Source organism: Hyperoodon ampullatus (assembly GCF_949752795.1).
Source record: "Hyperoodon ampullatus genome assembly, chromosome: 19".
NCBI classification, from domain to species: Eukaryota; Metazoa; Chordata; class Mammalia; order Artiodactyla; family Ziphiidae; genus Hyperoodon; species Hyperoodon ampullatus.
Window position 1 is genome coordinate 29,362,292 of NC_136932.1, and position 12,085 is coordinate 29,374,376.

At 52.9% G+C, this 12,085-nt stretch overlaps 2 protein-coding genes and 1 pseudogene across 3 annotated transcripts in view; all 3 read left to right on the forward strand.

Annotated features, from left to right (window-relative positions):
- Nucleotides 1–12,085, forward strand: part of LOC307067914 (RAD52 motif-containing protein 1-like) — a gene marked incomplete at both ends in the record, with an annotated part of 285,114 nt that overhangs the window by 108,560 nt on the left and 164,469 nt on the right. The gene's annotated exons all lie outside the window — the stretch shown is intronic.
- On the forward strand, nt 1,141–4,117 carry LOC307067444 (uncharacterized protein SPEM2-like; annotated as a pseudogene). Its single transcript has 5 exons — nt 1,141–1,281; nt 1,444–1,501; nt 1,634–2,902; nt 3,688–3,772; nt 4,097–4,117. The product of its transcript is annotated as an uncharacterized protein SPEM2-like (transcript).
- LOC307067445 (acetylcholine receptor subunit beta-like) lies at nt 4,129–11,300 on the forward strand (the record flags this gene model as incomplete). Its single annotated transcript, XM_079724897.1, has 5 exons — nt 4,129–4,354; nt 9,481–9,704; nt 10,199–10,380; nt 10,720–10,882; nt 11,187–11,300. 5 exons carry the CDS (start codon nt 4,129–4,131, stop codon nt 11,298–11,300), a joined length of 909 nt encoding a protein of 302 aa, XP_079581023.1.

Genomic DNA, 12,085 nt, shown 5'->3' on the forward strand with positions numbered 1-12,085 from the left:
CCCACCTGACATGCACTATCCGCTTATTTACTCTTTGGCTTCTTGAAGAAGCCCCGTTGGATATTCACATCTAGGTTGGCAATGAATGGAACAAAGAACAAGAACTAGATTGTAAGCCTTCTGAGGGCAGGAACTATGGCTGTTCACTGTAATATCCCCAGCACCTAGCACAGATCCTAACCTATACAGCCGGTACCTCTGATTGAATGAATAGGGAAATTATTTTTTCTGTAAAGAAATACACTAAGTAATAGTGCTTATGTTGGCATGTTGGGACTAGTGGTCGTTTTTTCTTTGTTTTGACCTTTCTGTACTTTATTGTATTTTGTAATATGTATTATCTTTAGGATAAGAAAAGGTTCTTTCTAAAAGGATGCATTTGTAATGAGGATAAAAAAGCACACTGTAAAAACCTCAAGTTCCAGCTGTGATGCTCAAACTTTGGACAAGCTACTAAACTGCTCTGTGCCTCAGTTTCTCCATCTGTAAAATGAAGCGAATAATAGTATCTGCTGCCTAGTCTGAGGATCATATGAGAAGATGAGAACAAAAGCATTATACAGTATACATCAGAGGTTACAAACTGGTGTGTTTTGTGTGGCCCATGTTGTTGGCCAGCAGAGTTTAAAAGTTGAATTGGTTTGCTACTTTTAAAATGTGGCTATTTCACAGAGCAATTTGGATTTCTGGCTTCTCTTGAAACTTTTAAAGAACTGCAGGCTAGTTCTAAGAAGCCCAACAGGCTACGTAAGCGGTCCTAATGTCTTGAACAATGAAATGGAGGAAATCCTATATGCATGATCCAGTCACTATGAAGACTGTCTCTCATCTGTAGCAACCCTGCTTGCAAATCAAGTTAAGCAAGGCCCCATGGAGACAGAAGGACAGACTGAACTCTGGGGACTAGGCTCCATGTAGTGGGAGCCGAGGGCAGAGACGGCCACCTAAAGGACCAGCTGAGTGGATGAAAGATTGGACAACTCCGCATTGTGACTCCCTGCAATGGGCCTCATTATGACCATGCTCCCTCACCTGTTGGTGGGTGTCCCCAGGTCCTGGCATGAGTGCAGTGTGGGTCAGGGCCGGTGGGGTTGAGGGGGGTGGGGCGTCCCACGGCTCAGGCGGCCCTAGGACCCGCCCACCATGGAACACCAGCTCTGGTATGACAACCTGGGGTGCTGCCATCAATACCAAGAAAGTACCCAGAATGCGGAGGACTTCCTAATCCTGTTGCTGGGCCTTGTCATTCTTGTCAGCTTTGGGATCAGCATGGCAACTATGGTCAGCGATGGTTGGGGATCACCAATAGGGGTTAAGATGGCTGAGGGTGGGAACCAGCTGCAGCCTGCACCTCCGTCTGCAGGAACGGTCTTGGCTGGGAGTGGTGGTGAGGGTAGAGAGCCTGGCCTTCATTTTCACCCACCCCACCTCACCCCACACCAGATATGGCATGGGCTCCAGAATGCCTTAGACAAGACCATGTATTGTATTATTCAGAAAAGTAACTATAGAAGACAGCTAGGGGGCACCCCGCCTCGCCAGTCCCAGGGCCCTAGAAACCCAGGCTCCCAGGTTCCCAACCCTGAAATCTTCTGACAGTTGCCCTGCCCTCACGGACTCTCGCCTCCCACAGATGAAATCTCACAGGCTTGTGAAAGTTCCTCCAAACATCCTCCAGCCAAGGCCCAAGACATCCACATCCACTGCACCCTGGACCCTGTGGAAGTGAGAATGGCCCGGCCCACTTGCTACTCCTCGTCCTCCTACCACCATCTCCGCAACCGTAGCCGCAGCTGCAGCCGCCACCCCTGAAGCCACCAGGGGAGGCCCAAGAATTTAGAAAATTCCCCTCCAGCTGCTCAGGCTTCCGTAGGCCGCATCGCCTCCACGGGATGTCACAGCTGCCTCCGATGCCCCCCTTTAACTGGGAGGACCCGGACTCCTACCTGGAGGAGGAGGACCAACTTTCCTTCCCACAACCCAAGTACCCGTGGGGGTGCTGGGGAGGGCTCTACCGGCAGATGGGTCTGCCCTCCAACGTGGGCCTCTGGGGTCGACAGGGTGGGATCCTGGCCATCCAGCCACCAGCCTGTCTCTACCTGTCGCCCGAGCTGCACCGCATGTCCAAGCGTGTGGAGGCCAAGTCTGAGCTAGGGCTGCAGTCCTTCGGGGCCCCTTGCTCGCCATCCCGCATCTGGGGCAATGTGGATGCTGACCAGTGGACCTCGTCTCCATCACTTACCCGACGGCTGCCCCCTAAGAGCTCGTGGGTCCCTGGGGTCACAGAACTTACCCCTCAGGGGGCCATCTCCCGTATGACTCCTGGGATCAGCGGCGGCGTGGTCTGGAGGGTTCTGAGCCTCCATCAGCTCTGGTGCCTCAGAGCTACAGGCCCGAAGCATGGCAGCGCAACTCCCCACCGGCCCACGGACGGAGCCTCCACAGCTGTGCTCACAGCCAGCCCAACCACAGCCCGCACCACTCCACGGGACACTTGAACTACTCCCGGGATCCCCACGAGGTGCGGCGCTGGGCGGCCGAATGGGCAGAGATGCTGCCTGTGCGGCACCCTCTGGCCGCCTCCGCCTCCCTCACGGTGCTGGCCGAGGCCTCTACCAGTGGGCCTCGGATCCCAGCTCAGCGCTGCTCCTCCACCCCTCCCAGACTCTGCCCGACGTCCAGGCTACCGAACGCCCTCCACCCACGCCCACCTTCATGCCACTCAGCCGGAACCCAGGGGGAAATGCCAACTACCAGGTGTATGACAGCCTGGAGTTGAAGCGCCAAGTGCAGGATGCCAAGCGCGGGCCAACTCGCTGCTACCTTCCACCTCGGCCTCGAGGCCCTCTCTGCACGGAAGCCAGACTGGGAAAATGAACTGGCCAGCAGCTAATGGGGGCGGGTGGGGAGCGGCAGGGCATGGAGAGAGGAATAAAGAGCGCCATGGTCCAGAAAACATTGGCGGTCTGTGGCTTGGAAGCGCCACTCCTTCTGCCAGCTTGGGTCCCTGCCTTTGGCTTCCTGCAATAAGAAGCCAGTGTCCCCTTCTGGGCCTGAGGGTCCCCTTGGTTTAGTGGCCACAGTCCTGCCAGCAGGCCCCTCCTGGTCCGATACCATGCACTAAGTAGATCTGCAGCTGCAGTCTCCAAACCACTGGTCTCTTGGCACCTCCTCTGTGTCTCAGCTGTCCCTGTCCCCAAAGAGCCTCATACAAGAAGCTGCTTCCAAACTGGGAGGTTCCACATCTGGGCAGGTCCAGCTCCACAGCCAGTGAAGGGCATGAAGAAGGCTGAGGCTCTGGACTCCAGCCAGGCCTTCCGCAGGGCTCTGAGGCCAAGGTCTTTCTAGTCTCAGGAGGGGCCAAGAGATGGAACGTGACATTTGAACAAGTGAGTCAGTGGGCGGTGAGCGAATGTTTGACAGCTCGAGGGGAGGTGTGCCAGCCTCCGGGCCCTGTTTGGCTGTCCAGGCTCAGCTTACCTCACCCGGGGAACCATGGAATGCCACGCCTGGCCCTCCTTTTCATCCCCCTCCCTCACTGTGACGCCACCACCTGCCCCATTATGACCCAGTCTGTCTCCCAGTATATATATATGGAGGCCAGCGGACTCAGGCAGTCCTGGGACCCCCGGCCATGGCTGAGCAAACCCATTACCTAGCCGAGGCGTGCTCTGGCACCACACCCAGGAAATGCCAAGACCTAGGAGACTCAATTCTTCTGATCCTGGTCAGCATCATCTTGCTCAATGTGTGGATGAACGTGGTGAATCTGGTGAGGGCAGGATCTGGGCAGTGTGGTTGGGGGAGTCCTGGGGTCTAGAAGGGGCTGAGATGGGATGGCTGCTGTAGTGTGGCCGAACAAGGGTTGGATTTCAGGGCTCACCCTGATCCCAAACTCCACGCTCCCTTGCTTCCCTCAGCTCTGGATGCATCTGAAGAGATTCTTGCGGGCAGGTTTCAACCATATTTTCCCCAAAGGTAAGTGGGCGCCAGTGTGGGCTCAGGGGATGTGGGCCTGTCCCCTTTCTTCTATCCCTGCCTTGATTCTCAGCCCCTCAAGAACCCAGGCCCTGTCCCATCTCGCCTTTCCCTGCAGACAAGCAAGCCAGCTGTGTAGGCAGTCATCGCATGCGCTGCTCCGTGGATCCCAAGAAGCTGCGTTCAAGAGTTTCTCCCCGCTTCCGCCATCGCCCGAGCTTCCTGCACAGGCACCCAAACCACCTTGAATCCCGGATACCAGAAACAGATGATGAGACGGCTTCTAAGTGCTGCTGGACGCCGCCTCAGTGTGGACGGGCTCGGGCTTCCACGGAGGCTCCACGGGGACTGTGGAAGGAGAGGGTAGTGGGAGCTGGTGAGGCCCCTCCGTTCACAGCCTTAAAGTCCCAAGCCACCTTTAACTCCAGGTGAGAGACATCTTCCAAGCTCCGCAGGAGAAGCAAGGTGGACGTGGTTCCACTCTGCCTGCCCCAAGAGAGCAAGACTAAGACCCCAGACTATGACTCAGCCCAGGCCCCAGCCCGGGCCCAGACCTGCCCCCCAGTTCAGCTCCCTGCACATTCTCCTGCCAAGGCCCAGACCTTCTCCTACAAGCACCCCTCTGTGCACGCCCCACCTCAGGCCCAGACTTGCTCCACATTCCACCTCCCTGAGCACACTACCCCCCAGGCCCAGACCCCCTCACCAGCCCTCAACCCTGAGCACAGCCCTGCCCAGGTCCATGGCCCGGAGCATACCTCAGCCCATACCCCAGCCCAGGCCCAAGCCCAGGCCCCCTCACATGCCTCAGCCCAATTCCTGGGCCACACTTCTCTCTGCACCCTGACCCATGCTCATCTGACCTATACCCATGCCAACACTCTGGTCCCTCCCCCAACTTCTGCCCCTGCTACTACTCCTGCCCTAGCCCCTACACCAGCCCCTGTCCCGATCTCTGCCACAACCTCTGTCCCAGCACTGGTCATGGCCCTGACGACCACTCCAGTCCCTTCCACCACCCGTACCCCCATCCTAGATTCTATTCTCTCTACCTTGTCTACCTTCGACCAAGGCCTCTCCTCTGGCCATGTGGTCTACTATGCCCGCAGCATGAAGCAGAACTTATTCCATGTGTGTCCCCCTCAGAACTCTGGGTACTCCAGAAATGACTTGGGTACCCTCTCCAGGCCCCAAGAGGGGCATGGTCTGGTGAGCTCTGGTACAGCTGAGCAAACACTGAAGCAATGTAGTGGGGACAGTGCCAAGCCCTCCACAGGGTCCATACTGGGTTACGTGGAGTTGGGGAATATGGAATGGAAGATCCCAAATGATGCCAAAGACAAATTTGTACAGTCCAAGACCTTCGCTCACCGTAGCTCCCATCCTTGCCAGTCTGAGAAGAGAAACACGGATCCCCAGACTCCAGTCTACCCCAAATTCCAGGTGTACTCCAAGGATGCTGCACCTTCTCAACCTTGCTTCCGTTCTCCGACCAGTGCCCAGAGCTCACCATGCACCATGCCTCCACCATGCACTCTTTCTCTGCCTCTTGTTTTCCCAGATCCTTTGTCCTTCATCAACACAGCAACCACCAGAAGCCCTCCACCTTAATACAAACCCTCACCTTTCCCCCAACCTCCAAGTCTCCTCAGTCTGTCCTCTCTCCCCAGGGCCCCATCCCTCCCCAGTTATCCACCACTTCCCAAACCCCAAACCAGCCCCAACCCCCAGAACTTCATGAGAGTCTAGGTCTCAACCAATGCTCTGTCCTCCAAAGGACCCCAGGCCTTACCGGAGACACAGACCTCCCCAAGAACCCAGGCCTTGCTCAAGATCCAGGCCTCCACGAACTTCGAGGCCTTACCGCAGACCCTTACCTCTGCAAGAATCCAAGCCTTTCCCAAGACTCTGACCTTCAGAAGAATCCAGTCATTACCCAAGATTCTTGGCCACAGAAGAGTCCATGCCATGCCCAAGACTCTGCAGTCAACAAGAGCTCAGTCCTTTGCCAGGAGTCTGATCTCCATAAGAGCCCAGGTCTTGTGCAAACCGCTCGCCTCCATAAGGGCTCAAGCCTTACCCGAGACTCCGGAGACTACAAGAATCCAGGCCTGACCCAAGATTCTGGAGTCTGCAGGAGCCAAGGCCTTACTCAAGATTCTGACCTCCATACGAATCCTGGCCTTACCCAAGATGCTGGAATTTACAGGAGCTCAGAACATGCCCATGACCCTAACTTCCACAAAGACTCAGGAATTAATCGAGATCCTGGCCCCCATAAGAGTCCAGCCCTTACTCAAGACTCTGGCTTATCCAAGAGACGAGGCCTCCATAACAACTCAGGCCTCCACAAGAACCCTCTAGGAACTGACTCTGTCCAAGTTTGGGGCCCACGTCAGACCCAAAAGTCATTTATATCTGAGACAGTTCCTCAAAAGGAGGATGCAGGGCAGCACATACCATGGACTTCTGTCCCAGCCAGTCACACCTCCTGCTCTGCCAAGGCTCAGGGGCCCTACAATGACCTGCTAACCTCCTCGCAGCGAACAGGCAGCCAAGCCTGGGTGTACCACCCGATACCGTTCCCCCAGCCTGCCAGAACTATGGCCAGATGTCTACACCTCCCAAAACCAGCAGGCACCTGGCTAGGGCGTGTGGTCTTTGACGCCCGCCAGAGACAGCAGACAGGGACAAGTGCGAAGCTCTCTCTAGGGCGTGTGGTCTTTGACGCCCGCCAGAGACAGCAGACAGGGACAAGTGCGAAGCTCTCTCTAGGGCGTGTGGCCTTTGACGCCTGCCAGAGACAGCAGACAGGGACAAGTGCGAATCTCTCTCTAGGGCGTATGGTCTTTGACGCCCGCCAGAGACAGCAGACAGGGACAAGTGCGAAGCTCTCTCTAGGGCATGTGGTCTTTGGTGCCCGCCAGAGACAGCAGACAGGGACAAGTGCGAAGCTCTCTCTAGGGCATGTGGTCTTTGACGCCCGCCAGAGACAGCAGACAGGGACAAGTGCGAAGCTCTCTCTAGGGCGTGTGGTCTTTGACGCCCGCCAGAGACAGCAGACAGGGACAAGTGCGAAGCTCTGTCTCCCAGGCGCCTTCATAGGGCGACATCCAACTGCCGGAGTCCAGCTCCAGCGAGTCAAGGGATACCCGAGGGATAGATAGCGTCGGTGAAGGAAATAAATCTATTACACTTCTTAAAGTATCAGCATTGCATGTTTCTCTCTCTTCTTTATTGTTTACAATCACAGGTTTATATATTGTAGTTGATTACATTACCAGGTATGTGACCAAACCATCTTAGCACAATCAAACCTCAAAATGTTCTCTAAAGATTTTTTTTTTTAAATATGCCCTAGTTTCTAGATGTCCTATTAAAATATTTCCCAAGTTCCCATTAATCACAGGTTATTTCTTAGTAACCAAGCCAAGCAGTTATATGATTATTTTAATTGTAAAAGTTGAAGCTACTTGTTCCTATTTCTCTTCTTGCATGGGCAACCTTTTACAATGGTTCCACGAAAATATTTACAATGTACCCTGCATGCCCTTTCTCGTTGTTTCCTTCAACTGAGACAGTGCTTTCTCCCTATCCTAGCAACTAATTCTGCTCTAGGCATTTGCTTTTCTATAATTAATCTTCCTTTATAATAGAACCATAAATTTCCTATGTCATCAGGAACTCCAGCCCATGGCCATAACTCCATACTAGAGGGTGTTTTTCATAAAAATATCCCTTTAGTTCCAGGCTCTTAATTCTTTACCCATTTCCCCGGGTCTTTAGTGGGTACTTCCCATTCTGTGGTAGTTTCAGGAGGGGGAGTCCTAGAGGAATTTTTCTTTCACGTGGAGCAACATCCCCCCAAAATTGCCCCTATATTTAAATTTATTATCATAAAACATAACAACAGAGCTGTAGTCCACCTTCCTGGCACGGCGCTGCCTTGCAGTTTCGCCTTCCGTTGCTTCATGACTTTGTCATGGTGCAATGGCTCCAGGATGGCTTCCAACATCCAACAACTCACCGGAGACCATCAAGGAGTGGGGATATCAGTGTGTGGTGAGAAACATAGAAAAAGAGGGGACAGGTAAGCATGAGGAATAAAGAGACAAGAGAAGTGTTCTGTGGACTTTGGAGGACATCCAACCCAGCCCCATCCCACAGGGCCTGATGAGGACCGAAACTATCCCTGCTTTCCCTCCATCGCTCTCTAGCTAAATCCGTTATCCCCAAGGCCCTAGAGCTGCACTGTCAATTACAGTAGCCACTAGCCAAAGGCCTATTAGAATGTAAATTACTTAAAATTAAGGAAAATTAATTCTATTAAAAATTAAGTTAAAAAGCTAAAACTTCTCTTCCTCAGGGAAGAGAATTTCCCTGACATCCAATTCTGTTCCCTGGCAGTCCAGTTGTTGGGACGTGGCGCTTTCACTGATGTGGCGGTGGTTCAATCCCTGGTCAGGGAATTCAGACCCCGCAAGCTTCATGGCTTGGCCAGAAAAAAAACAGAAATTCTCTTCCTCAGTGCCATGATCTTCTAAGTGCTCAGTAGCCACATGGAGTTAGTGGCTACCGCATTGGATGGCACAGATTTAGAACATTTCCATCATCATGAAAAATGCTATTGGAGAGCAGTGCTTTAGAGCTTAGAGCAATTTTCCTTTCCCTGTCACCCACCCCCAGCATCTTAAAGCTCCTCCAGAGCGCAGAGAACTTAGTTCTTTTTAGGGTGGCTCAGAAGCCACCCTCTGGGGAGGAGGTAAGATGTAGGGATGGGCACCCAATGCCTGATTTCCCCAGCCTGTGAGAAAGAGCCCAGGCTTCAGTTTTCCTCATCTGGTCTCTTGGGTCACGACCAGATGTATGCAAACTTGCCTCCCCCATTCTGGGCTGTGTTTGGGGCTCTTGGTTGATCTGATTTACATTTTAATGGGATCAATGTGGCTGCTCTGTTGAGAACAGTCAGCAGGGGGGCAAAGGATGAGGCAAAGAGGAGGCCTTTGTAATAACTCAGATCTGAGGTAATGGTGGCTTGTACCAGGATGGTAGTGGTAGATGGGATAGGTCAACAGTTTCAGGATATATGTTGAAGGTAGAGCCAATAGGGTTTGGTATGGATTGGATATGGGATGAGAGAGAGGAGAGCTGAGAATGACTCCAAGGGATTTGGCCTGAGCCACAGGAAAGATCGAGTTGTCATTTATGACCTGAGGAAGACTGTGTGGGGAGTCGGTGGTGAGGGAATTAAGTTTTGGACATGTTAAGTTCGAGATGTCTATTGGACACCCAAATGGAGAGGTTAAGTAGGCAGGTGGATACAAGTGTGGAATTTAGGGGAATCAGTCCAGGTTGGAGGTATAAATGTAGGAGTTATTTGCATGCAGTTGGCCCTTCCAAAAGCCTGTCCTTGAGTGGGCTGGAAACACGGTCACTGATTATGCCAGGGAGATTGCTTTCTGGCAAAGCCTAATCCTTCCGCCTTCCCCTCTGTCCCCCAAGTAGAGCAGATGGGGCTCTCGATCTTTGCCCTGCTGACCCTTACTGTGTTCCTGCTGCTGCTGGCAGACAAAGTGCCTGAGACCTCCCTGTCTGTCCCCGTCATCATCAAATACCTCATGTTTACCATGGTCCTCGTCACCTTCTCAGTCATCCTTAACATCGTAGTCCTCAACCTGCACCATCGCTCACCCCACACCCACCAAATGCCCCTTTGGGTCCGTCAGGTAAGAAGATCTCCTCTCCAACCTGTGTTAACTCTCAATCCCAGTATTTGGCTTTTTGTCCAGGTATCGCTCCTCACTCCCACCAACTTTCAACCTTCCCTTTCACAGACCTGAGGGAGAACTACAACTCCTGGTAGAGTGTCAAAGTGCCAAGGTCTTTGGGTGTTGAAATGTTGCCCAATTAATTTTATCTTCCCATCATTAACATTGCGTAGATCCCAGACTCTCTTCATCAATACTGCCCATCGTGGGTCCCAAGGAAGCATTCTCAGGGTTAGGTACTATCAGGGTGGAAGCCCTCAGAACTTTTCTTTCCAGTCAGGATGCCTCCTAACCCCCTTAAGGACTCTTGGGCTGTGTAGTTGCATTTCATCTGTGGGATGCATACACGCATGCGCAGGAATGGGCACGTGCCGTGGGGGTGGTTGGCGGCTTCCCTTCTGGTCTGAAAGCATAAGAGCCCCCTCCAACACGCCTCTTCTTCTACTCTGCAGATCTTTATCCACAAACTCCCTCCGTATCTGGGTCTGAAGAGACCCAAACCTGAGAGAGACCAGATACCGGAGCCACCTCCTATACCTCTCAGGGATTCTCCAGGAAGTGGCTGGGGTCGGGGAACAGATGAATATTTCATCCGCAAGCCACCACATGATTTTCTCTTCCCCAAACCCAACAGGTAGTATCTACTCCCCATGGCCCACGTAGAAGGGAGAGGGCGAACTACAGTTCCCAGAAGACTGTGCGGAGGCAGGCGTCCTAAGCTCTCAGAGGATGTCGTGGTTGAGCATCATGGGAGTTGTAGTACCCCTTCTGTTGCCCACTGTGCGGGGAGGTGGAAACTAAAGCGTAAGGGAATAGGAGGAATTGCGGAAGGCTAGAGAGGTCGCCGCTGTTGAAGAGAACCTGAAGGGCTCTCTCACGTTTGGAAACCTGGATGGGCGTTGGAGGAGGGAGTTGGGGCGGGGCCTAGAGCACCCACGCAGGCCGTCTTTGTGCCCCGGTCGTGGCCAAACAGACTCGCCTCTTCCACGTTCCAGCCTGAACTGTCTGCCCCGGACCTGCGGCCATTTATCGATGGTCCAAGCCGGGCTGTGTGCCTGCCTCCGGACCTACGGGAGGTCGTTTCTTCAATCAGCTACACCGCTCAACAGCTGCGGGAACAGGAGGACCACGAAGCTGTGACTCCAAAGAGGGTGGGCTAAGGCAAGGCCTGGGTGGCCTTGGCTCCACCGGCAAACTTAGGCTCCGCCCCCAGAACTCGATTTTTTTTCTGATTGGAAGTTTGCCTCACTTGGTCCCGCCCCCTGGCTTCCCACTTGTTCTTTACTCACATCCGTCGCCTGCAGTTTCGCTCTCTGCTATTCTGCGGTCCCGCCCTTGTCTCAAAGCTGTGGTATTAGGACCTGGGTGCGGTACAGGGCCTTGAGGCCGCCTTCCCTGGTTGTCTGGAGCCCAGGAATAGTTTAATCTTCCTACCCCCAGTTGAAGGAGGACTGGCAGTTTGTGGCCATGGTGGTGGACCGCCTCTTCCTGTGGACCCTCGTCATCTTTCTGGACGCCACGTACCACTTGCCCCCTCCCGACCCCTTTCCTTGAGGACGAGAGGGCTGAGACCGAGGTCCTCGGCCACTTGAATTGAGAGTTTGATAGTACTCTCAAGTCCTATCCCTTTCTGCATCTTAACTCCTTCACTAGGAGTCCAATCCTCTCCTCGTTTCGTTTCTAGGGAGGAAGCCCAAGTGGGACTGGGCAGCTGGGGGCCTTGGGCCCACCTGACATGCACTATCCGCTTATTTACTCTTTGGCTTCTTGAAGAAGCCCTGTTGGATATTCACATCTAGGTTGGCAATGAATGGAACAAAGAACAAGAACTAGATTGTAAGCCTTCTGAGGGCAGGAACTATGGCTGTTCACTGTAATATCCCCAGCACCGAGCACAGATCCTAACCTATACAGCCGGTACCTCTGATTGAATGAATAGGGAAATTATTTTTTCTGTAAGGAAATACACTAAGTAATAGTGCTTATGTTGGCATGTTGGGACTAGTGGTCGTTTTTTCTTTGTTTTGACCTTTCTGTACTTTATTGTATTTTGTAATATGTATTATCTTTAGGATAAGAAAAGGTTCTTTCTAAAAGGATGCATTTGTAATGAGGATAAAATAGCACACTGTAAAAACCTCAAGTTCCAGCTGTGATGCTCAAACTTTGGACAAGCTACTAAACTGCTCTGTGCCTCAGTTTCTCCATCTGTAAAATGAAGCAAATAATAGTATCTGCTGCCTAGTCTGAGGATCATATGAGAAGATGAGAACAAAAGCATTATACAGTATACATCAGAGGTTACAAACTGGTGTGTTTTGTGTGGCCCATGTTGTTGG